This window comes from Saccopteryx bilineata, chromosome 6, assembly GCF_036850765.1.
Source record: "Saccopteryx bilineata isolate mSacBil1 chromosome 6, mSacBil1_pri_phased_curated, whole genome shotgun sequence".
NCBI lineage: Eukaryota > Metazoa > Chordata > Mammalia > Chiroptera > Emballonuridae > Saccopteryx > Saccopteryx bilineata.
Window position 1 is genome coordinate 210605583 of NC_089495.1, and position 26197 is coordinate 210631779.

The following is a 26197-nucleotide window of genomic DNA, read 5'->3' on the forward strand; positions in this document are numbered from 1 at the left end:
GCTGCGACCCCACCGTCCGCCTGGGCCAATCCCCTCACCTGCTGCGGCCCCACCATCTGCCTGGGCCAATCCCCTCACCTGCTGGGGCCCCACTGTCTGGGGCTGAGACTGTGGAGGCAAAGTGAGCCTCAGTCAGGGTCCTCGTCCCCTTGAGCCCCACTGGGCCCCTACTGGAAACCAGCCCTTCTGAGCAGGGGGTGCCTCTCTGTGAGCACATACTCTATTGCAGCAAGTAAGGGGCTAGCCCATGCTCACCCCTCACAATTCTAGGGACACCGTCACCCACCCAGCTGCTAGGGCTGGCCTCCTGAGACCCCACCTCTATGACACGCCCTCCTCTGTCACCCGTGGGTCCCCTCTCATTCTCTGCCTGCCCACACTTCTCCTTCTCCCAGATAGTTCACAGGCTCGGTGTGGTGGGGACGTTCCTCCTGGGCCATGGGGAGCCTTCGAGGTGTCTTTAGTGGGGGGGGTATGTCAAAGGGGAGGGCGACAGACCAGACAGAGACCTACGGCTTCTGCAGCCATCAGCTCCGATGGTCAAGACTCATCAGCGACAGCAGCTCCCCACACTGTCTGGCTTCCAAACCAGGACCAAGCAGAGAAGGGCAGCAGGCTCCCAAGCCCACCCGCTCCCAGGCCCACCCGTTCCCAGGCCCACCCGCTCCCAGGCCCACCTCCCGGGAGCCCGCAGGGCCTGCCCCTTCCCAGCGGCCCCCGCCTGCTGAAGCCCACGCAGGGCCCCCTTGCACTCGGGACCACGGGGTTTGGCAGGGGGCTCTCAGTGCTGCCCCATGACAGGTGGAGTGTGACCATGTTTAGATGTGTGAGGACACTCAGCACCCACTCAGCCGCTGTGGCCACAGCTCTGGGGAGGGGCCGGGGCTGAGGAAACAGCAGACATCGGGGACGTCAGGGAGAGGCCCGCGACCACTTCCTGCACAGCAGGTGCCAGAGCCCTCTCAGCAGGCCCTGCATAAGGAGACAGACAGACACCAACTATGAAACGTGTGTTTATTTTAAATCAAAGTACCAAGCAGATACTTGCAAAAACATAAGAAGTCGAACTCAGATGCTCTGTCCCCCAGGCTGCCTCTGAGCACCAGTGAGAAATCCAAACCGACCCGCTTCCCAGAACCAGAGCACAGGACAGCAGACCCCGGCTGGACCAGTGCAACAGCCCCGCCCCAGCGGCCTGGGGCGCCTTCAGGATGGTGGGTCCCTCCCCGTACCCCAGGGCTTGAGGGTTGCGGGGCTGGGCATTAAGTTGTATGGCTCTGAAGAGAACTCTCCCCTAGGCCGCAGTCCAAGGCCAGTACCGGGGCTGGAAGGGGGTGTGTGACTTTGACAGGGCTCCTCACCACATGCGGTTTTATTAGCAAGTGGAGCTGGTGCAAACAGGGACGGGCTGGGCTCGGCCACAACTGGGGCCCACGCTGCCCACCTAACTGGGCTCGAGACTCAATCAAGATGCACTTTGAAAAGAAGTGCACACACAAACAAGAAAGTAAACACCACGCTGGAACCAGCGGACCCGTGAGAACAGCAAACAAAAACGTAACAGAGAAACCAAGACAACCTCAGTAGCTTGACATGGGAGCGAGGCCCGAGGTGGGGTCTGGGCGCTGGGTGGAAGGATGGACGGACAGAGCTCAGTTCCGTTCAAAGTGCAAGGGGGACCCTCCCATGGCAGGGACCCCGAGAAGGGTCCTTAGCAGGCCACAGACTGGGGTGGCCGTGGTGACATGATGCGTGAGACCTGGGGCCTGCAGGCGGCCCCGTCGGGTCTAGCTCGGGACTCCACAGTCAGAACTGTGGCCGGCCCACAGACAGCCCTTCAGCGAGCACGGCTCTGGTCGTGCCCGCTGGGCAATCGCCCCGTGCCCCCTGGGGCAGTGTGCACAGCACCTCCAGGTGGGACCCAGGGACGAGGCTGTCAGGGTGGCCCCACCGGCAGGCGGAGGACCGGGCAACAGAAGGCCAGCCCCTCTCTGCTCTACATGGGCCCGTGCCCAGGGCCTGGTGGCAGGGCCACCAGAGCTCAGTCACCTTCGCACAGGCTGTCCCAACAGCCGTTTTGTACAAAACACTCTGGAATCCAGAGCAGATTCCGGAAGCCTAGGCACTCAGCATGGTTTGGGTTGAAAACGCTATACATTTGACTCTTCCTAGAAGCCTGCTGAACAGCTCACGGGAAAACACCCACAGGGCGTGTGGGATGGTCCCGGGACGCCAAGCATCCACTGGCGGGCGGGGTGGAGTGGGGGTGCTCACTGCCGGCCCTCGGCTCCGCTGCTCAGGCAGGTGGCCCAGGACCGCACCCCAGACCCCAGGAGCCGGAGCCCCCAGACCTGAGCCGTGTGCTGACCTGACGCACCTCCCACACCTGTTCCGGAGATGGGAGAGCAGAGTGCCGGCCACACTAAACCTACAGAAAACTGTGGGAAGAAACCAAATCCATAGGATCCATGGCTTTCCACCCTTGGGGACAGTCCCCAAGACATGTGCTCGTGACGTGCCCCAGCCATGCGGCCGCGGGGGCCGCTGGGCGCTGCCTGCTGTCCCGCTGAGGCACGGCGCACGTCTCGTCTGGCTCCTGGTCGCCCGATGTGTAAACAGTATCAATAAGCAACAGATGGAAAAATATATTTCCCAAGAAAACAGGGGAGGGAGTTCAGAACTCGAAGACTAGTGGGCGTCACAGGTTGCTGTCACCTCCGTCCCTCTCTCCTCTCCATCCATTTTGGCGTTTCCTCTTTGGTTCAGCAGCCCCACGTGGCGCACCGTGGCCTGAGGAGAGGGGCCAGTCCTGTGCCCGCAAGGGGCCTCACCCTCTGCCAATGGCTACTTGTGCTCATGGCCCTCAGCCATGGCGGCCACCTCAATGGTGGCCGTGTGGTCCTCGGGCCCCGGGGCGGCCACCGCACCCTCAATGGCCCCCGTGGGCACTGTCAAAATAGTGCTGCCCCCAGGCGACACCTGGGCCACGTTCTGCAGGGTGGGGCCCAGGCCCGGCAGGGTGAGCAGCTGCAGGGGGCTGACCACCTTGACCACAGTGCTGCCGTCCTGCATGGCGGCCGTGCTCAGGACCGTGAGGCTGGACGCGTCCGGGTGGATCTCCACCGTGCCGGGGAAGGTGGTGCCCGACGAGGCCAGCACCGTGTAGCCCCCGAGCAGAGGCGAGGCGGGGGAGCTGGCGGGGGCCGCCTGGGGGCAGCCCTTGCCCAGCACGGGGGAGGGCAGGGCGGACATCACTTTGCCGAGCGGCACGCCGGTGAGCTGGGAGACGGGCACGCCCGGGCTGAGGGCGATCTGGGCGGACTGGGCGAGCACCTGCGAGGCGATGGCGGCCGGCCCGGACGTGGCCCTCGCCAGCCGAGGCCGCTTCAGGGGGGGCGGCAGGGACACGGGCGTCAGCGTCATGAGCACGTTGCTGAGGTGCTGGGACTTGTGCTTGAGCTCCTTGGCCCGCCGGCGGTGCTCGTCACACTGCTGCTCCAGCGCTGCGGGGACAGGGCCGGGCGTCACCGCGGGGATGGGGGACAGGGCCGGGCGTCACCGCGGGGATGCGGGACAGGGCCAGGGCGTCACCCCGGGGATGCGGGACAGGGCCAGGGCGTCACCCCGGGGATGGGGGACAGGGCCAGGGCGTCACCCCGGGGATGGGGGACAGGGCCAGGGCGTCACCGCGGGGATGGGGGACAGGGCCAGGGCGTCACCGCGGGGATGGGGGACAGGGCCGGGCGTCACCGCGGGGATGGGGGACAGGGCCGGGCGTCACCGCGGGGATGGGGGACAGGGCCAGGGCGTCACCCCGGGGATGGGGGACAGGGCCAGGGCGTCACCCCGGGGATGCGGGACAGGGCCAGGGCGTCACCGCGGGGATGGGGGACAGGGCCAGGGCGTCACCGCGGGGATGGGGGACAGGGCCAGGGCGTCACCGCGGGGATGGGGGACAGGGCCAGGGCGTCACCCCGGGGATGGGGGACAGGGCCGGGCGTCACCGCGGGGATGGGGGACAGGGCCAGGGCGTCACCCCGGGGATGGGGGACAGGGCCGGGCGTCACCCCGGGGATGGGGGACAGGGCCAGGGCGTCACCCCGGGGATGGGGGACAGGGCCGGGCGTCACCGCGGGGATGGGGGACAGGGCCAGGGCGTCACCGCGGGGATGGGGGACAGGGCCAGGGCGTCACCCCGGGGATGCGGGACAGGGCCGGGCGTCACCGCGGGGATGGGGGACAGGGCCAGGGCGTCACCGCGGGGATGGGGGACAGGGCCAGGGCGTCACCGCGGGGATGCGGGACAGGGACAGGGCGTCACCGCGGGGATGGGGGACAGGGCCAGGCGTCACCGCGGGGATGGGGGACAGGGCCAGGGCGTCACCCTGGGGATGCGGGGACAGGGCCAGGGCGTCACCCTGGGGATGCGGGGACAGGGCCGGGCGTCACCGCGGGGATGGGGGACAGGGCCGGGCGTCACCGCGGGGATGGGGGACAGGGCCAGGGCGTCACCCCGGGGATGCGGGGACAGGGCCAGGGCGTCACCCCGGGGATGGGGGACAGGGCCAGGGTGTCACCGCGGGGATGGGGGACAGGGCCGGGCGTCACCGCGGGGATGGGGGACAGGGCCGGGCGTCACCGCGGGGATGGGGGACAGGGCCAGGGCGTCACCCCGGGGATGGGGGACAGGGCCAGGGCGTCACCCCGGGGATGGGGGACAGGGCCAGGGCGTCACCGCGGGGATGGGGGACAGGGCCAGGGCGTCACCTCGGGGATGCGGGACAGGGCCAGGGCGTCACCGCGGGGATGGGGGACAGGGCCAGGGCGTCACCGCGGGGATGTGGGGACAGGGCCAGGGCGTCACCGTGGGGGTGTGGGGACAGGCACCGTGCCGTCGGGGACAGGGGGGACAGGCAGGGTCTGACACACACTCCCTGCCCCGGCGAGCGGCCACACTCGGCTCCTGTACTCTGCACAGAACTGCTCTCAGGCCGTGGGTAAAGATCAGTCAGCACACACGTAACCAGCCCACCCTGCACACGCACACGTGCACACACACAGGCACACCTGCCAAGCTCAGACACGGGCAGGGGTGCTGGGAAAGACGGGCACAACCGTCACAAACGGGACTCGGGGTCCCATCTCTGCCATTTCCGATAACCGGGCAGTGAGTCCCGGAAGCTCAGCAGCGACTGTCCTCTGTACAACGCGGTCTGAGTGTCACTGCCCAATGACCGTGCTCAGTGCCCTCCTACGCTCACGACTTCAGGCCCACAGGGACATGGCACCCCCACGCACCGGCCAGGTCGCGGGCATACTGCTCCCGCGAGCGGTCCATCTGGCACTTGTGGCTGGCCAGCACCTTCTTCACCAGGTCCAGCATGCCGAAGTTCTGCACAATGTTGTTGAGCAGCACAGCATCTGAGGGGAGATGGCGCAGTGAGGGCGACCTGGGCGCCAGGACAGGGCGGAGGCCCGCTCCCGCCGCCAGAAGCTGGGCCTTGCGCAGCGGCGAGCGGCCTGGAGGAGCAGGACTGGCTGCCCACCCCCTGCAGAAGGTGCGGGGCTCCCTCAGCACCTGTGTGTCCTGACCAGCCAACCACTGGCTGCTCTGCAGAGAGGCCCGCGGGCAGCACCCTCACCTCGGAGCTGCAGCGGGGGGTCCTGTACCCGCTGCTGCAAGCCTTTCATGGTCTCCACCATCTCCTGGTGGAGCTCCTGGATGACCTCATCCAGCAGGCCGGTGTCCTTAAGCCCCCGCCAGAAGGTAAACGTGTCATCTGGGAGGGAAGGAGAGGCTCAAAGAGGAAGAAGTCCTGCCCAGGCCACTACAGAGGAGCCAAGGGCCACCGGGAGGACCTAGCTCTGGGCATCCGCAGTGTCCCGCCCACAAGTTGGGTCTGAGTCAGCCAGTGCGCCAGCCCAACAGGGGACGCAGCATCTGAACATGGGTGCTGTCCATGGGCACAGCTCCCCGCACCGCCCTGTCCTCCATGAGGCCTTGCCCCAGGCCCAGCCCAGAAACCCAGAGGAAGGACCCCGTACCTCCGATGGCCGTGGTCCAGTCACTGGTGTCCTCGCAGGTCTCGATGGTGATGGTGGCAGGAGACCCATTCACTGCAACCCACATGAAAGCCAGTCAGCCTGGCGGCCTCATGATGGAACGTCTTTGCTCCGACTCACGAGGCTGACACACGTGTCCTGGTGCCGAGGGCCCGCTGCCTCGCACTGGAGCCACACTTGCCACCGTTCAGTCACAGGCTCCTCAGACATACACGGAGCGGAAAGAACCACAGGGACCTCCTGAGCCCACAGCCAGCTCCAGTGCCTCAAAGACAAGGCATGTACCAGCATGGGTGCACCAACACGGTGTGTACCGACATGGATGTACTGACACAGCGTGTACTGACATGGCGTGTACTGAGTGGCCTGCACCAACGAGGCCTGCACCGACACGGCCTGCACCGACACGGCCTGCACCAACGAGGCCTGCACCGACACGGCCTGCACCGACACGGCCTGCACCAACGAGGCCTGCACCGACACGGCCTGCACCGACACGGCCTGCACCGACACGGCCTGCACCAACGAGGCCTGCACCGACACGGCCTGCACCGACACGGCGTGCACCGACACGGCGTGCACCGACACGGCCTGCACCGACACGGCCTGCACCGACACGGCCTGCACCAACGAGGCCTGCACCGACACGGCCTGCACCGACACGGCCTGCACCAACGAGGCCTGCACCGACACGGCCTGCACCAACGAGGCCTGCACCAACGAGGCCTGCACCGACACGGCCTGCACCGACACGGCCTGCACCGACACGGCCTGCACCAACGAGGCCTGCACCAACACGGCGTGCACCGACACGGCCTGCACCGACACGGCCTGCACCAACGAGGCCTGCACCGACACGGCCTGCACCGACACGGCCTGCACCAACGCGGCCTGCACCGACACGGCCTGCACCGACACGGCCTGCACCGACACGGCCTGCACCAACGAGGCCTGCACCGACACGGCCTGCACCGACACGGCGTGCACCGACACGGCGTGCACCGACACGGCCTGCACCAACGAGGCCTGCACCGACACGGCGTGCACCGACACGGCGTGCACCGACACGGCCTGCACCGACACGGCCTGCACCGACACGGCCTGCACCAACGAGGCCTGCACCGACACGGCCTGCACCGACACGGCCTGCACCGACACGGCCTGCACCGACACGGCCTGCACCAACGAGGCCTGCACCGACACGGCCTGCACCGACACGGCGTGCACCGACACGGCGTGCACCGACACGGCCTGCACCAACGAGGCCTGCACCGACACGGCGTGCACCGACACGGCGTGCACCGACACGGCGTGCACCAACGAGGCCTGCACCGACACGGCCTGCACCGACACGGCGTGCACCGACACGGCGTGCACCGACACGGCGTGCCAACACGGCACGTGCTGACTAGCATAGTGGGAGCCCGCCTGGTCCTTTCTTGGGGATCGGTCACCCCACGCTGACCCCAGGCTGCCCTATTGTCACAAAACTGGCCCAACAGGAATGGGACATGTGTTTGGATGTGTCTCCAGGGAAGGGGCTCTGTGGTGACCCAGCCCCTCCCACACTGCCTTGTGTCATCCAAGAAGCCAGACCAGCACCCTGGGGCTCCGGTCCAGACAGGAGCTGAAGGGCAAGGACCCACACCCGTGGATAAGGAAGCAGACAAACCCAGCCTCTCTGACAGTCAGCGCCTACTTGTTCCTGGAGCTTCCAGAAGAGGCTGGAACAGCAGCACCAGCACCACTGACGCCGCTCGGCCAGGACGCAGGGGCCATCTGGGCACTTCAGGGCCTCGCAGCTGCCCGGCCTGCCTCTCCTTCCTCCAGCACAGGCCAACCCTTCAGACGGCCACTGTCTGGTCAGTGATAAGGATGGCCCCTGGCTACATGCAGCATGCCCAGACTGACCCTATGCAGTCACAGCATAGGGACAAAGCAAGTGACGTCACCGGAAACACAACACTGTGAAATCATAACCCCATAACACAAAGAGGGAACTCAGGACCCAATTTCACTCTAACTTCGGTTTTAAAGAGAATCTCTATTCCAAAAGCTGTTGTAAGTTGGGATGTTTCGTCCGCTGAGTGAGCACCACAGACGTCAGCCCAGGAGAGCGTCATGAAGGTGCCCGTCGAAGCCCGGGGGCAGAAGAGTCCGCGCTGCGGAGCAGGCGCTGCAGGGGCTGCAGGCCCCACCTGGCGTGGCAGCAGGGCGGCTGTGTGGGGTGCAGGGAGCCCCTGCAGTCAGAGCTGCAGCTGGGCCCTGCACACTGCTCTGTCACGCTGGACGTGCTCCTACGTAGGGCATCTGTGTTTCATAAAAGTGGCTTAGCCTGACCAGGTGGTGGCGCAGTGGATAGAGCGTCGGACTGGGATGCGGAAGACCCAGGTTCGAGACCCCAATGTCGCCAGCTTGAGTATGGGCTCATCTGGTTTGAGCAAAAATTCACCAGCTTGGACCCAAGGTCGCTGGCTCAAGCAAGGGGTTACTCGGTCTGCTGAAGGCCCACGGTCAAGGCACATATGAGAAAGCAATCAATGAACAACTAAGGTGTTGCAATGCGCAACGAAAATCTAATGATTGATGCTTCTCATCTCTCCGTTCCTGTCTGTCTGTCCCTGTCTATCCCTCACTCTCTCTGTCTCTGTAAAAAAAAAAAAAAGTGGCTTAAAAAGAAAAGGCGCTAAAAGCGTCCCTGCCAATGAAACAGAGGCTCAGACTCGGGACAGTGAGGGAAGAGGCGGCCACTGACCACCACGTGGCACGTACCGTCGGCTGTGGCGGGTGTGAGTGGGAGGTACTCGGCTGACGTGGGGCTGCTCAGAGACACGCGGGCGCCCGACAGGTCGATCTTGGTGCTGCGGCAGGTGTTGGAGCAGACCTTGTCGTGCTGGTAGAAGTCCAGCTCCCCCGAGTCCATGATCTTCCTGTGCGGGACAAGAGCATCACGTATGCCTGAGCTGCAACCTGTCGTCTGCACACACAGCTGGACCCAAAGACATCGCGCGATGTCCCCCCCAGTGTGTCCTCACGTCTGAGGAAGAGTGACAGACTGTGCTGGCAGGCAGCGGGAAGCTCCCCAACAGGCCTGTTCCACAGCTCAGCAGAGCTCTGGGCTGTGAGGGGACCTGCTGCTGCCAGGCAGGTGGCCCCAGGGGAGCAGGCCCGTGGGGACCCCAGTGCTGTGGCCCCAGGGGAGCAGGCCCGTGGAGACCACAGTGCTGACGGCCCCAGGGGAGCAGGCCCGTGGGGACTGCAGTGCTGACAGCCCCAGGGGAGCAGGCCCGTGGGGACTGCAGTGCTGACAGCCCCAGGGGAGCAGGCCCGTGGGGACCCCAGTGCTGTGGCCCCAGGGGAGCAGGCCCGTGGGGACCCCAGTGCTGTGGCCCCAGGGGAGCAGGCCCGTGGGGACCACAGTGCTGTGGCCCCAGGGGAGCAGGCCCGTGGGGACCCCAGTGCTGTGGCCCCAGGGGAGCAGGCCCGTGGGGACCGCAGTGCTGTGGCCCCAGGGGAGCAGGCCCGTGGGGACCGCAGTGCTGACGGCGGCACAGGCTGGGAGGCAGAGGGGAGTCACCCACCAGAAGCCTCGCTGCTTGGCCTCCCCTGCATACTCGCGCTCTGACGGGGAGAGGGCTCCGCGGGGCCTCCTCCTGCCTTGCTCACCGTGCGAGGCACTGACCTCCCTTCCGTGAGACGGCCCACCCCCTTCCTCAGCTCTGACACCACACAGACACCCCACAGAGCAGGGGCACCAGGAGACGTGCAGCCACCCAGTGCCACAGCTGCCTGCTCGTGGTGGGGCTCAGTAGCTGCTGGTCCCTGGGCCTGGGCATCTGCCCCTCTCTCTCCGCCCAGAATGTGGTTAACAAGGAGTGACCAGAGCTGTGGTCCAGGCTCCACATAAGGGCCACAGGCGCTCCTGCAGCAGCAGCAGGGCATGGCCAAGGACAGCAAGAACCACTCGGGGCATGAAGGCCAGCAGCCCCATCAGCAGCCCCATCAGCAGCAAAGTGACCTAGATACTGCCAGACACTCTGGACGGCAGAGGACAGGGACAGACCAACAGGGGTGCCCCTCCCCATCAGGGGCAAGCTGTGACACCAACGCTGGAAATGATGACCTGTGAGACCCAGGAAGCGACCTTCCTGAGGGTGTGAACATGAAGCCTCGAGTCGTAAGGGTCAGAAGGCCACCCGTGACAGGCCACACCCTGGGGTACCCGTGGAGCAGACAGGGGTCGAGAACCCACGCAGAAGAGCGAGAGCCCCGCGAGGCTGCGCGGCCCCGAGACCTCCGATGGGACGTGTGCGGAACAGCCAGGAGCCTCCGAGGGCCCCATCTCCTGATCGGCATCAACAGGAAGGAGGTCTCTGAGGACAAAGAGGCCTCCCTATCCAGGGCGGGCACAGGCCCAGCTCCCCTGAACGTCGTCACAGGGCAGGCCGTGGTCCAGACCAGGACCTGAGGAGGCTGACCCACAGGCACTGAACACAGACGCTGGGGACCGTGTTCCAACGGCAGATGGACGGGCACGCGCTCCTGGGTCTGGGGACACTGCCACCAGCGCCCCATGCGCCCCACACGCACTGTGGGCAGGCTGGCGAAGAGACGGGCCTCTGCCTCCCGGTGTGCAAACCCTGCGCTGTTTACGTGAATATTTACTGCAAAACAGCCTCGTATCTCCAGGTAAAAACCAGTGGAACTCAGAACACTGCAAGTCTGATCTGTCCCCTGTGGCAGGGGACGGGACGGGACAGCTCCAGGGACGATGTTATCTCTCCTCATGTCTAAAACATACCTCGTCTCCAAAACCCCCACACAAATGGAAAAGGACCAGGTGCTTCCACCAGGGGGACGTCCGGCACGGTCACCTGCACTCGCCCGACTGCTATGCCCCCAGCAGATGCCCACCTGAGCATGATGCCATTCATCCGGATGGCCCTCTTCCAGTCCTTCAGGGTGGACTTCCCAGCCAGGTGCACGAACTCCTTGGGGCTGATGACATGCTCGTCGTACTGTGGGGGGAGCACAGCGGAGCAGTGAGGACGGTGCCGCCCACCACCCCCTGCCCCGGCCTGGGGAAGGGACGCGGGACGGACCGGGCGAGGAGCCGCAGGCCCGCTCTCAGTGGGACACGGCGTTCCTCCTGTGGCAACCTGAACTCGGGGACAGAATGATTCAGGCGAGACGAGGGGTGGCCCTCTGGCCTGCACAGGGCGGGCTTCCTGCTGTCCACCTGGGAGGGACGAGCTCAGGGCACAGCACTCAGAAGCGGTGCGCGCTCCAGACAAGACCCACAGGACTGTGGACACCCACCCACCTCTGGCACCGCCCCTCAGTGACACATAAGCGTCCATGTCCCGATTCACAGGCTCTGGGCCTGCTAGTCCCACCATGGCGGGAACTCAGACGGCCCAAGAAGGTAAAATATCCCATTCAACCTTGTTAAACAAGCAATCGTTGGAACCAAACAATCAAAATAAAACTGCATTTACTTAGACAACAAGCAGGCTGGGGATGGGTGAGTCAGCAGGTCCCGCAGAGGCAGAAAACAAAGTTCCGGCTGTGGCCTGGACGCCCTGCTGGACCCAGGCCAGGGCAGCTTCCCTGGGGCTCCCAGGCCGAGAGCCCCCAGCCACCGCCGGGCACAGAGCACCTCTGCTGTCGTCATCAGCCGTGGGTCCGTCATGGCGCACGGGGCCAGCCCAGGGACTCCTGCCGACGGCAGCAGTGTCCAGTCTCCTGACTGTGGGCCACTCCCCTCTGTCATGACCGCTCTCAGACCCGCCGTCCGCCCCCGTGCCGTGCCGAGCTGAGAGGCATGGGGTCCCTGGCCGCCCTGGCCCCTCCACACCTGTGCTCGCCTCCACCTATGGCCGGGCTTTGCCTCTGCCTCCGACAGGGTGGCGCTTCCTGTGCTCGGCTCAGCCACCATGGGTCCCACCGCCCGAGGCTGCACCCTCTGCTGCCCCTGAACTGCAGCGCCCAGGCCACGGCCCCTCGGAGCAGGGAGCTCACTGGGAGGACCCCGCCCCAGCCCCGTGACCTGTGCCCTCACCTGCACACACTTCACGTTGATGCCGGGGCACACAAACTTCCGCCAGATCAGGTTGGCTCTGCTGTCCCCGCAGGTGATGGGGTACACGATTTCAGCCTCCAGGTTCTCCCCCTCTTCAGTCATCTTCACTTCTCACGTGGGGCGGGGACAGGGACAGGGGAGACAGGAAGTCAGTCACACCCTCTGCGAAGCACACCAGCAGCCCCCAGTCCAGACACCAGAGGTCAGGCTCCAGGAAGGGCTGGGACAGGCCAGTCCCAAGTCAGAGCAGCAGGCCCACCCACACAACCAGCTCCACTGCAGAACTACTAAGTGGTTAGACTACAGCTCACCTGACCCGTGAGGACATAGTCCCTTCTAGAAAGGCTACGCGCCATGTACCGAGGAGTTCTGAGGCCTCTGATGTCAGGAGTTGTACAGAAATCTCTTCCCCGCTCAGGACACTCATAACAGTCCGCGGGAGTGCAGGCAGGCCCCAGCTGAGGGCCTTGCAGCCTGGCCTCCCTGGGTCCCAGGCCCATCTCTCGATTGGGGGCCGTCCCCTAGGGATAAACCGTCCCAAGAGCCACCTGCAGGCGCCTACCTAACACGGCTTCCTTGAGCTGCGAGGAGGCTGTAAAGGCGGCGGCGGCCGCGGCGGCCGCATTCTCCGTCTCCATGTTGTCCTCGCCCAGGTCGCCCCTGGAAGAGGAATGGGGGACGTCAGGAGCCCGAGGACCGTGTGGGCTCTGCTGCCGTGCCTGCAGTGCTTTCGGGTGAGCCCAGAGCCCCGCGGCCGTGCAGCCCAGGGACCCTCGCTGATGGTCGCCACACCGCGGCCCCGGACCACCTGGCCCGTGAAGCGGGCATGTGTGAGTGTGTTGGGGGGCAGCGCTTCTGCGGGAACTCCAAGCCCCTGTTTCTTTAATATTGACAGTTCCTATTCCTATGATGAGTTCATATGGATACAGAAACTCCAAACAATATAAGCTTTTAAAAAAAGGGTCAGGTCTGCGGAGGCACTGTCACTGCACACCGCTCAGCAGGTGTCTGTCCCAGGCCTGGGCATGGGGTCATGTGGCACCTGGGCTGCTCAGGGGTCCCCAGGAAGGTGAGGGCAGTGTAGGCGACCAGAGCTGGCCTGAACCCAAGGGCCAGCATCACAGCAGCCGCAGCAAAAGCCAGGCCCCAGGAGGTGGGCCACCCTGGAAACAGGAGCTGGGCGCACTGGCTGGGGACACGGGCTGTGCGCAGGCCTGGGAGGGCCCGGAGGGCGGTCAGGCAGCACCGCCAGGGGCGCAGAAGACGGGAAACAAATGCCAAGGTTCTCGGAGGACAGGTGGGGGCTTGAGATGGATAGAGGTCACACACAGGACACACAGCAGAGATGGCCCACAGGGCCGGCCCCACCCAGCAACCGAAGGCAACAGGAGGGCACAGGGGAGCCACTCAGCCACCACATGACAGCCCCTCTAGGGGACAGAAGAGGAGGCCAGCAGTGAGCTCTCGGGCCGGCTTCTCTGCCAGCCAGCATTCCATCTGGAGGTGAGCCGCAGGAGACGGGGAAGAATCGTCAGCCGTCGTGAGGGGCATCAGGGAGACACTGGCTCTGCCACTTCATTGTGACCTACAGCTCCCACTGTCCCTGTCCCTCTCATCAGGAGAATACCCAGCAGGTGTTTTCAAGGATGAACCACGTGACCGTGGTGATGCAGGTGTTGAGGGCGAGGGCACAGGGTTACCTTTGTTCCAGGTGATGTGATGCCCCCACTGTCCTGCAGTCTGCCCTGTGGTTAAGGGACACCCTCAAAGGCCTCACTTACACGGTGCCAGACAGCTGCCAGTCCCCCTTCCTCCCCAGAGCATGGGCCCGTCCTCACCCATGAGCAGCCAAGTTGGTCGTCACCAACACTGTCTTGACCTCCTCCACGCCGCTGCCGTCCACTGCGGTGTCGGGTGTGGTCACCACCACCACCTCCTCCATGTGCACGCTGACATCCGGGGCCGCCATGGCTCAGCTGATGAGGACGGCCAGGCCTGAGGCCGTCACTCTGCCAGGGCGCCGAATCCTGGAGGAAACGGCAGGCAGGGCACAGGTCACACAGTGTAGCTCGCAGGCACTCCGGAGTCACTCTCAAGGCCCAGAACACGCCTTTCAGACGGGCTGCTGCCTGGTGAGAGTGGACTGGGCACCACTGCCCCTCCTGGCTGCTGAGGGCTGAGGGCCCCACGCCGAGTGCCGGACCAGCCCCGGGCCCAAAAGCTGTCATGGCAGCGGTGGGGAAGGAGGCCAGGACCCAGCAGACTCCCCGTCCCTCGTGTGCCCGGTGCATCCCAGAGCTGCATACAGACAGCAGGGCTGGGGGAACGGAGAGTGCTCACACAGCCACCAGGAAAGGCCTGGAAGTTTCCTGTAACATAACTGTACTCCTCCTAACACATGACTGGCAACACCACTTCCAGACACAGCGGCCAGGACCAGCACAGACCCGCCCACACCAGCCTCGTGACAGCAGGACTCACAACAGACACAGGAGGGGCGGACGGTGGGTACACAAGATGTGTCTTTCTAATTTTTTTTTTTTTTGTATTTTTCTGAAGTTGGAAACGGAGAGGCAGTCAGACAGACTCTCACATGTGCCCGACCGGGATCCACCCGGCACACCCACCAGGGTGCGATGCTCTGCCCATCTGGGGCGTCACTCTGTCGCGACCAGAGCCATTCTAGCGCCTGAGGCAGAGGCCATAGAGCCATCCTCAGCGCCCAGGCCAACTTTGCTCCAATGGAGCCTTGGCTGAGGGAGGGGAAGAGAGAGACAGAGAGGAAGGAGAGGGGGAGGGGTGGAGAAGCAGATGGGCGCCTCTCCTGTGTGCCCTGGCCGGGAATCGAACCCAGGACTCCTGCACGCCAGGCCGACGCTCTACCACTGAGCCAACCGGCCAGGGCTGAGATGTATCTTTCACACACAGCGGAGCAGGACTCCGCTTTAACGAGGACTGAAACTCGAGACATGCTACAGTGCGGACGCGTAGGCAGAGGGGCCAGACGTGAAGGACACGTGTTCTAGGGTTCCACTCATATGACTCACATGAACACGAACAGTCACGCCCTGCAGACAGACAGAACAGAGGTTCCCGGGGCTGGGGGCGGGGGAGTCCGTGCTGGATGGGGTGGACTGTCCGTCCGGGAAGGGGAGGAAGTTCTGGATGAGTACGGTGGCAGAGCAGCGTGAATGTACAAAGTGGCACTGAGCTGCACACTGAGATGTGGTTAAAATGGAAAAATGTATGCTTGTGTATTTTGCCACCATAAAAAAAAATGTGTTTTCATGGTATCAGAACAGAATGACCTATTAGGGTTAGATATAGGCTAGAAAGTAGAGAATATAAAAACTCACTAAAAATTTTTTTTTCAGAACTTCATTTTTATAATACTTAAAAAATACATTGATTGATTTGAGAGGAAGAGAGAGAAAATGTATCTGTTCCAGTATGTGCCCTGACCGGGGATCGAATCCACAACCTTTGTGTATCAGGATGATGCAACCATCCGAGCTATCCAGCCAGGGCTTATCGTACTTATTAAAGCACAAATGACATCACCTGCCCAGCACTGGACAGGCAGGGACCACCTTGACCAGGCACACATGGGCACCCGCCCATGCCTAGGAGGGAGGAGCCCAGACCGCACTTGGGAGGAGCCCCCTACCCTCCTCTGCTCTCCAACAAATTCACAGTAAGCCTTCAGTCAGAGTTAACCCACCCAAATTCAGTGACCAACTATGAAGCTTGGCCTCAAGATGAGTGTGAGTGTAAATCACACTCATCCACTGTATCTAGCACTCAAACGTTTTCATGAATGTCTGCTGGAGGCCAACAAAGACCTTCAGACCCACCCTGGCTTCTCCATCTCAGGACTGAGCAGGACCTGTGGGCTCTGTGCCTTCCTAACCAGGGATGGGCCCCCAGGCAAGACAATCAGAGGCAAGAAAGAGCTGGGACTTACCCAGCACCCCCTCTAAAACGACTGCAGTCTCCTCTACTTGACTCTTGACCCAGAAATACACAGAATCAAGGAACATAGTTGACCTCACTCTGGCCAGGCAGCTCAATCAGTTGGTTAGAGCATCATCCTGATATGCCAAGGTTGCAGGTTCGATCCTGGGTCAGGGCAGCACATACAAGAATCAACCAATGGATGCATAAATAAGTACAACAACAAATCCATGTTTCTCTCTTTCTTTCTAAAATCAACTTTAAAAAAAGAAAAAATGTAGGTGATCTGAAGAGGGGGTGGTGATTAATGACTGCCAAGAAAGGCTGCCTTCTCGTGGGAAAAGCAAGGAACACTGGGAAGCAGCCCACGAGCTCCCTGGCCTTGCGTGGGGGGGGGCACCACGTGGAGCTGTTGCTGAGGAGATGGGGGGCACCACGTGGAGCTGTGGCTGAGGAGATGGGGGGGCACCACATGGAGCTGTGGCTGAGGAGATGGGGGGCACCACGTGGAGCTGTGGCTGAGGAGATGGGGGGGCACCACGTGGAGCTGTGGCTGAGGAGATGGGGGGGCACCACGTGGAGCTGTTGCTGAGGAGATGGGGGGGCACCACGTGGAGCTGTGACTGAGGAGATGGGGGGCACCATGTGGAGTTGTGGCTGAGGAGATGGGGGCACCACGTGGAGCTGTGGCTGAGGAGATGGGGGCACCATGTGGAGCTGTTGCTGAGGAGATGGGGGGGCACCACGTGGAGCTGTGGCTGAGGAGATGGGGGGCACCACGTGGAGCTGTGGCTGAGGAGATGGGGGGCACCACGTGGAGCTGTTGCTGAGGAGATGGGGGGCACCACGTGGAGCTGTGGCTGAGGAGATGGGGGGCACCACGTGGAGCTGTGGCTGAGGAGATGGGGGGCACCACGTGGAGCTGTGGCTGAGGAGATGGGGGGCACCACGTGGAGCTGTGGCTGAGGAGATGGGGGGCACCACGTGGAGCTGTGGCTGAGGAGATGGGGGGCACCACGTGGAGCTGTTGCTGAGGAGATGGGGGGCACCACGTGGAGCTATTGCTGAGGAGATGGGGGGCACCACGTGGAGCTGTGGCTGAGGAGATGGGGGGCACCACGTGGAGCTGTGGCTGAGGAGATGGGGGGCACCACGTGGAGCTGTTGCTGAGAAGATGGGGGGCACCACGTGGAGCTGTGGCTGAGAAGATGGGGGGCACCACGTGGAGCTGTGGCTGAGGAGATGGGGGGCACCACGTGGAGCTGTGGCTGAGGAGATGGGCTCCGGCACACAGGCCAGGAGTCGGGGTCAGAGCGCTTCATTCGGAAACACACCCATTTCCCCACAGAGAGCCACTCCAAGTTGAACACGTCCAAACACCAGGACTGACGACCGGATGCTGGATGCTGAGAAAGGGCAATTCTCCTTCTCACTTTAGGTGGGCTCAGCAAACGCGGCATGGAAGAAAAGGCAGTATTTAAAAAACCGGGAGAAGTAGAGCATCAGCCTGGCGTGTGGAAGTCCTGGGTTCTATTCCCGGCCAGGGCACACAGGAGAAGCGCCCATCTGCTTCTCCACCCCTCCCCCTCTCCTTCCTCTCTGTCTCTCTCTTCCCCTCCCGCAGCCAAGGCTCCATTGGAGCAAAGATGGCCCGGGCGCTGAGGATGGCTCCGTGGCCTCTGCCTCAGGCGCTACAGTTGCCAAGCAATGGAGCAAGGGCTCCAGATGGACAGAGCATCGCCCCCTGGTGGGCATGCCGGGTGGATCTCGGTCGGGCACATGCGGGAATGTCTCTCTGCCTCCCCACTTCTCACTTCAGAAAAATACAAAAAGGAGAAAGAAAAAACAAAAGGAACCCTTATTTAGAACCTCAGACGGTCCTCACACATTGGAGCAGTTTCCTCTCAGTCCAGGGAAACCCAGCAGACCCAGGGTGGGGGCTGCTGCCTGGGCCAGTGTCCCAGGTCCTCAGGCTATCAGATGCTTTACAGCCATTAAATAAAAATTAAAAAAAAAACAAAAACCCTACAACAATGAATTCATTGACAGCCGACAGACATACTGCATATTTCCAAAATTTAAGTTTTGTTCTAGGTTGAGGCTTTGAAACAAAGTGCTCTAAACGTACATGAATAAAGCTTCACAGTAAGATTGCACTTAACATAATATGGACCTGCAGTGCTGGCTCACCAAGGGCCCTCTGCTTTCACTGAAGAGGTTCTGCAGGGACCAGGGAAGTTACGCTTCTACCAAACGCTGCAGAGAGGCAGGGGTTCACCCCATGGGCAGCTGTCCTCACCCAAACTTCGAAACCACAGAGCTCCAAGTCGTGTGAACACAAAATTGAACCCCCCCTCCAAAAGCAACTGTATTGTAAAAGTGACTTCACAGAACATTGCTGGAGTTTAGACACAGACCAAGCTCCACACTACCTTTGTCTTCCTAGCCCCCGGTATACGGAGGAGTATCCAGTTTCTGGCACAGAGCTTGGGCTCCTTACTCGTGGAAATTGAGCCCCAACTAATTCAGAGGTAAGATATGAGGGGGAAAAATTTGAATAGCATTCTTGGGCATAAATATATAAAAATTAGACAAAAACATTAGTGTGCAGACAGTTCCTCAGATTCACATCTGGCTTTCCATGTCTTTCACAAAATCACAAAAATTTTCCGTTTGTGGATGAAAAAAGAGGGTCCACAGGGTCATCTGACCACAAATCCCTACCTGCAGGCTGGGTCACCACACTCTAGGGCAGGGGTCCCCAAACTACAGCCCACGGGCCACATGCGGCCCCCTGAGGCCATTTATCTGGCCCCCGCCGCACTTCCGGAAGGGGCACCTCTTTCATTGGTGGTGAGAGGAACATAGTTCCCATTGAAATATTGGTCAGTTTGTTGATTTAAATTTACTTGTTCTTTATTTTAAATATTGTATTTGTTCCCATTTTGTTTTTTTACTTTAAAATAAGATATGTGCAGTGTGCATAGGAATTTGTTCATAGTTTTTTTTATAGTCCGGCCCTCCAACGGTCTGAGAGACAGTGAACTGGGCCCCTGTGTAAAAAGTTTGGGGACCCCTGCTCTAGGGCACGGGTAGTCAACCTTTTTATACCTACCGCCCACTTCTGTATCTCTGTTAGTAGTAACATTTTCTAACCGCCCACCGGTTCCACAGTCATGGTGATTTATAAAGTAGGGAAATAATCTTACTTTATAAAATTTATAAAGCAGAGTTACAGCAAGTTAAAGCATATAATAATAATTACTTACCAAGTATTTTATGTCGGATTTTTGCTAAGTTTGGCACAATAAATCTTTATAAAACAACTTACTATAGTTAACTCTATCTTTTTATTTATACTTTGGTTGCTCCGCTACCGCCCACCATGAAAGCTGGAACGCCTACTAGTGGGCGGTAGGGATCAGGTTGACTACCACTGCTCTAGGGGTACAACTTCCTGCACCTCAAGTCAGCCCAGTCCACTGTTCCTAGGATCTGAGTTTAACACACCTTTGAAATGCCCCCTTGCAGACCCCTCCTTTTAAAGCATGAACACATCATCTTAACTGTCCTGTAATCCTATCCCTGTCTGGCTTTCTCCCACCTCTATGCAATCTTTCCTTTCCCTCCTTAATTCCAAAGGCATAAAAGAAGCTGTGAACCGTGATATGTGGGAAGCATTTTTCTCAGTTTGTTGAGCTCTTCCATCCAGGCATACCCGTTTGGCTCAAATAAATTATAGAAATCCTCTGCAGGTCTGGGTGTTCTTACGTGGACACTTCAATGAAAATACCACTCGAGAGACAGCAGCGGTCACACATCAGGAACAACCATTGTTTTTTTGATCCTCTCTGTGTTCCAAATTATTCATTAGCTGCCAACTTTTTCAAAGTTTACAAAGTTCACATAAAAAATTTTTAGATTTCCACCTTCTCTTGGAAAATGTCAGAAGAGGCAGTCCCTGGAGTTGGTCCCTCTGGTCCCGCCTCCCCTGAGGAATCCAGGCTTCCTGTTGGCCGTGGGTGGGCACAGACATACCAGCTCTGGTCTCAGCCACACCCTCATCAAACCCAGCCATGCAGTGCCAGGCACCTACCTGTGCAGACCCCAACACACAGGAATTTGAGGCTCTGAGAAGACATAAGAGCAGCCTCCCTTCCCAGTTCAGGCATGAAATGGCTTATTATTTTAAGGCCTAGGTATAGACAGCTTTATAAGTATTCTAAATTCATAGAAACACCTGCATGTTTGTACATGGATATGCAAATTCCTCCCCCGTCCTGTGTGTCTTTTCACAATTTTCAAGATACTTCCCATACAGAGATAATTGCTGAATAAGCAGTCTGATTAGTTTGTTATATATGAGGTTTATTTACTCCACTTGAACTTATCCTTAATAAAATTGGTATATAGTTTTGCGTGCAGTTGGTGGGAATGCAAACCGGTGAGACTACTGTGGAAAACTGTATGGCATTTCCTCAAAAAATTAAAAACAGAACCGCCCAGGATGTAGCCATCTGCTTCTGGGTACTTATCTGAAGGAAATAAAATCAGACCTCCAAGATACCTGCACTTCTGTGCTCACTGCAGCATTCTTCACAGTAGCCCATGTGTAGAAGCAGCAACCTAAATGTCTTGGATGGATGGATGGATGGATAAAAATGTGGTGTCTAGCCTGGCTGACCAGGTCGTGGTGCAGTGGATAGAGCGTCTGACTAGGATGCGGAGGACCCAGGTTCAAAACCCAGAGACGATTGCTGGCTTGAGTGCAGCAGACTCAACCGGCTTGACCACAAGCTCATCAGCTTCAGCATGGGGTCACTGGCTTGAGCAAGGCACATATGAGAAAGCAATCAATGAACAACTAAGGAGCCACAACAAAGGCTTTGAGGATTCTCATCTCTCTCCCTAACTGTCCCTTTCTAGAAAGAAAAAAAAAAGTGGTGTGTCCACAGAACAGAATATAAATTAGCCTTGACAAAGGAAATGCTGCCCTTTTGAGGCAGCAGGAATGACCTGGGGGAGGGACATTTATGCTTAATAAGTAAAGTAAGCCAGACACAGAAGGACAAATACATGACCGCACTTATAGGAGGACCTGACCCAGCCTAGAGGCCTGGGGAGGGGGGGTTACTGTCCCGAGTCCTAAGTCTCAGTTGCCTGAGATGACTAAACCCTAGAGACCTATACGCAGCCCAGAAGGGCCTGCAGTTCCCACTTCACAGCTTGCTGTCAGGGCAGATCTGAAGTCTCACCACAAAATAACAAGCAGGGGGTGGAAGGACACTTTCGGAGGTGAGGGACACGACTATGGCCTCGACTCTGGTTTACAGGTGGATACTTATTTCCAAACTCAAGTTGTTTACAACAACTACGGGCAGCTTTTCACATGACCAGAAAAAAAGAAAAAGAACTGATGGAATTGGAACTCCGGTGTGAAGTGGTAGCAAAGAAACAGAACTGGTCCAACATAAACACTCAGTGAGTCAATGGAGTGCCTACTGGGTCATGACCAGCCATGGGCCCCACTCGGGAACGGGGCGCGGTCACGGCCCCCACTGGGGAAGGGGGCGCGGACACGGCTCCCACTCGGGAACGGGGCGCGGTCACGGCCCCCACCCGGGAAGGGAGCGCGGACACGGCCCCCACTCGGGAACGGGGCACGGACACGGCCCCCATTCGGGAACGGGGCGCAGACACGGCCCGCACTCGGGAACGGGGTGCGGTCACGGCCCCCACCAGGAAGGGAGCGTGGACACAGCCCCCACTCGGGAACGGGGCGCGGACACGGCCCCCACCCGGGAAGGGAGCGTGGACACAGCCCCCACTCGGGAACGGGGCGCGGTCACGGCCCCCACCCGGGAAGGGAGCGTGGACACGGCCCCCACTCAGGAACGGGGCACGGACACGGCCCCCACCCGGGAAGGGAGCGCGGACACGGCCCCCACTCGGGAACGGGGCGCGGTCACGGCCCCCACCCGGGAAACGAGGCACGAACACGGCCCCCACCCGGGGAAAGGAGCGCGGACACGGCCCCCACCCGGGAAGAAGGCGCGGACACGGCCCCCACTCGGGAAGGGAGCGCGGTCACGGCCCCCACCCGGGAAACGAGGCACGAACACGGCCCCCACCCGGGGAAAGGAGCGCGGACACGGCCCCCACCCGGGAAACGAGGCACGAACACGGCCCCCACCCGGGAAGAAGGCGCGGACACGGCCCCCACCTCCCACCCGGGAAGAAGGCGCGGACACGGCCCCCACCCGGGAAGGGAGCGCGGACACGGCCCCCACCCGGGAAACGAGGCACGAACACGGCCCCCACCCGGGAAACGAGGCACGAACACGGCCCCCACCCGGGGAAAGGAGCGCGGACACGGCCCCCACCCGGGAAACGAGGCACGAACACGGCCCCCACCCGGGAAGAAGGCGCGGACACGGCCCCCACCCGGGGAAAGGAGCGCGGACACGGCCCCCACCCGGGAAACGAGGCACGAACACGGCCCCCACCCGGGAAGGGAGCGCGGACACGGCCCCCACCTCCCACCCGGGAAGGGGGCCGCCTGCGCGGACATGGCCCCACCCGCGGCGGAGGCCCGCGCCCACACCGAGTGCCACCCCCAGCGGCCGCCCGCCGCCGCCTTCCGGCAAGATGGAGGCGGACGCCGCCGCCGACGCCGCCTGACGCGGGCCCGTGACGCCCGTGACGCCCGCGACGCCCGCCGCGCGCCGCCGCCCCTCCCCCGCTCCCCTCCCCCCGCCGTAACGTCCTGACGCTCCGCAGGGACCCCTGACTGGACGGCGGCGCGCGGCGGAGCGAGAGGCCTCGCCGCAGGGGGCGGCAGGCGCTTACCTGGGCCGCGGCCGGGCCTGCGCGGGCGACGGCAGGTGGGCGGGTGGCGGCGAAGGCGGCGGGGGTGGCGGCGGCGGCCGCGGGCTCCGCTCCTTGTTGGGGATTCGGCGGCGGCGGCGGCGGCGGCGGCAGCAGCCCGGGCGCGCGCTTCCTAGTGACGCAGGCGGCGGTGCCGCGCACGCACGGGGCCAGGGCGGGCCCGAAGACTTATTTGGCGCTTAGCTGGGAGACGGGCTTTGCCGAAAAATAAAGCCCGGTGAGGCCTGTTACGCGTGCGCGGAAGCAACTTCGCTGGGCGGCTTGTCGCGTGGCCCCGCCTATGCCCGCTTGCGCACCTGCTGGTCTCCCACGCACCTACCGGGCTCCCGCAGACCCCCTCGGTGGGTACGAGAGGGGAGGGAATGCGTCGGGAGACTGGTGTAGGGACGGGAGGGTGAGGGCAGAATGTGCGTAAGCAGAAAGCCATAAAAACCAGATGCATGTCCGCTTGTCATCTCAAGGGTGTGAAAGGTGCTGACCCAGAATCGCCCGCTGGGCCTTGCCTTTTCGTCCTTCCGCTCGTCTAGTGCAAATCCTGCCACCGTCGTGCCTCGTTTCGTACAGGAAGCCTTAAAAAGTGCCTTGGTAGTTTTATTTCGGAATCTGCGCAGCGCCATCCAGTGTTCGAGGAAGTGTTGACCGTCCGCCCCAGCGGCTCTGGCAGCGACCCTACCCCATGTGCTCATTTAGTTAAAAAATTCAGTTCCTCGGTTATAACCGAGCTGTAAAAGACACCTAGATGTAGGGTTAGGGACGCTCTGAGAATTTCGCTCTCTCTCTCTCTCTCTCTCTCTCTCTCTGTAAAGGTCTAGGAGTATAAAAGCTCTTGGGTTTTCCAGAAAGACAGACATCATTCAGCTTTTATGGCGTTCCTCTGACTTGTGAGCCAGGGACAGTTGGCCTTGCTGTTTGGAAGGCAGTGAGGGCCCCAGGCTGGTGATTAGGGTGGGATTCATCTGCCCTCCCCGGAGCCCGCGCAGGTGTGAAGCAGCCTGCTCTTGGCCTGAGGATGTCCGGGCCGCGCGCACTCCGCCCTGTCCCTGGCTGCAGCGGTCCGGGCAGTGCCCGGAGGGTCGCTGAGGCTGGCCATGCCCAGAGCTGGTTCGGTAGAGTTGCTTCCGCGGCTAACAGCTGCAGAAACACTGGGGCGGGGGATAATGGACTGCTGGTCCCCGAGCGCTCCCACTCCAGGAACAGAGGCAGGAAACGGATGTCGTGTGGAGGACTAAGCGGTGGACCGTATTGATTCTACGGAGCAGGAAGACAACTGAAGGCCATTTCCCAGAATGGATAGTTTTCAAGCTGCCTTCACTCCAGTGATGTTATTATACTTAGGAGAGTTGCTTTTCATTGTTTTCAATAATGTAGAGTGTACTCAAGCCAGTGCTTTAAAAAGTCTTTTTATTAAACTATTGAGTCTGTTAGCTGAACAGGTGTGCCCAGTCTGTGTCTTTCCTTTATCTGAATTTACCTGTCCTCATGCTTTGAAAACAAATACCAATAAAATCAATGAATAAGGCCCAGAAGGGCATTGGTATTAGGGACCAGGAGAGGGCTGTTCGTGACACCGTGTCTGCACCAGGCACCGACCACTCTGCTCAGGGTGAGCTGTGGCCGCCAGCCCTGTGAGCACTCGGACTCCGGGTCTCTGTTTACACTGCAGCACGAACTCCGTCCCGGCATCTGAACCTGGTCTCACCTCTTCTGTCTCCAAAAGAGCAAGGTTACAGCACTAGGCTCTGCTTGGCTGGCAGGACGGATTAGTTCATACTGGGCAGTGAGGATGCAGATTTCTCCCCAGGAGTGTCCATGGGAGATGTGCAGTTCACCCTGGGTCCCCAGGGGAGGAGGCTTTCACTCTTGGTTTGTTCGAGGGGAGAGGAAAACACACCATTGTGCAAGGCCCTACCTTCAGATCCTCCCCCTGAGAACACCTGGACCTTGGACAGGCAGGGATGCCAGGTCCTCACCAAGCCCCAGGGTGCCATGGGGTTGCTATGCCTACCTTCCACTCGGGCTCCAGACCCGACAGTAAGCAGGACAATCCCGCCCCCGCCCTCCACAGCCATGCAGATCTGAGCTCCACCCTGGCCCTGGAGTCCCGAGTGAGTCGCAAGACTTGGTCCAGGATGACAGACCGGGTGGCTGATGCAGGAGTATGGAAAGTTCCGGTTGGTTTCAGGTTCCCATTACAGCCAACTTTTAAGAAAGTACTCCTTGAGCTTCAGTTTGGTAATAAAGAACAAGCTATTAAAATACTCTCCTCTTCCAACCACGGATGTCTATGAACCCAGGCTTTTTTCATATACTTCAACCATTCCAGGTCTTTGTGGGGAAGGGAATTGCATTGTTTTTGTTTTTTTATTTTTAAGTGTTCTATGCTAAAAGTAACAGGTGTATCATTTTTAAATGAATCACTATATTTTTTAAATTTCTGAATTTAAAAATTTCTGAGTTCTAATTCCCAGTGTGATAACTATCAATCCATATAACCCACATAAACAAAGCTCTTTGCGGGCCCTCCATAAATTCTTAAGATTGCAAGGGGTCCTTGAAATCAAAGTGGGAGAAGTTTTCTCAAAAGCCCCAGTACAAGGCCCTGGCCAGTTGGCTCAGTGGTAGAGCGTCAGCCTGGCATGCGGAAGTCCCGGGTTCGATTCCCGGCCAGCGCCACAGGAGAGGCACCCATCTGCTTCTCCACCCCTCCCCCTCTCCTTCCTCTCTGTCTCTCTCTTCCCCTCCCGCAGCCAAGGCTCCATTGGAGCAAAGATGGCCCGGGCACTGGGGATGGCTCCTTGGCCTCTGCCTCAGGCGCTGAAGTGACTCTGGTCGCAACGGAGCGACGCCCCGGATGGGCAGAGCATCGCCCCCTGGTGGGCAGAGCATCGCCCCTGGTGGGCAAGCCGGGTGGATCCCGGTCGGGCGCATGCGGGAGTCTGTCTGACTGCCTCCCCGTTTCCAGCTTCAGAAAAATACAAAAAGAAAAAAAAAAGCCCTAGTACAGTGGTCGACAAGCCACAGCTTGCGAGCTACATGCGGCTCTTTGGCTCCTTGAGTGTGGCTCTTCCACAAAATACCACGTGCAGGCGCTACCTCGATAAGGAATGTACCTACCTGTAAAGTTTTAAAACTTTGGCTCTCAAAAGAAATTTCAATCGTTGTACTGTTGATATTCGGCTCTGTTGACTGAGTTTGCCTACCACTGCCCTA

The 26197-nt window shown here is 60.6% G+C and overlaps 1 protein-coding gene across 1 annotated transcript; it reads right to left on the reverse strand.

The window, feature by feature from the left end:
- Positions 1-1000: 1000 nt before the first annotated feature.
- Positions 1001-24449, reverse strand: GMEB2 (glucocorticoid modulatory element binding protein 2). The gene is made up of 10 exons (XM_066235029.1): positions 22949-24449; positions 13984-14172; positions 12708-12805; positions 12125-12252; positions 10978-11081; positions 8836-8993; positions 6046-6117; positions 5643-5780; positions 5299-5421; positions 1001-3503 (listed from the first exon to the last, which is right to left on the reverse strand). Exons 2-10 carry the CDS (start codon positions 14112-14114, stop codon positions 2845-2847), a joined length of 1611 nt encoding a protein of 536 aa, XP_066091126.1. The 5' UTR covers positions 14115-14172; positions 22949-24449; the 3' UTR covers positions 1001-2844.
- Between the last annotated feature and the right edge of the window lie 1748 nt (positions 24450-26197).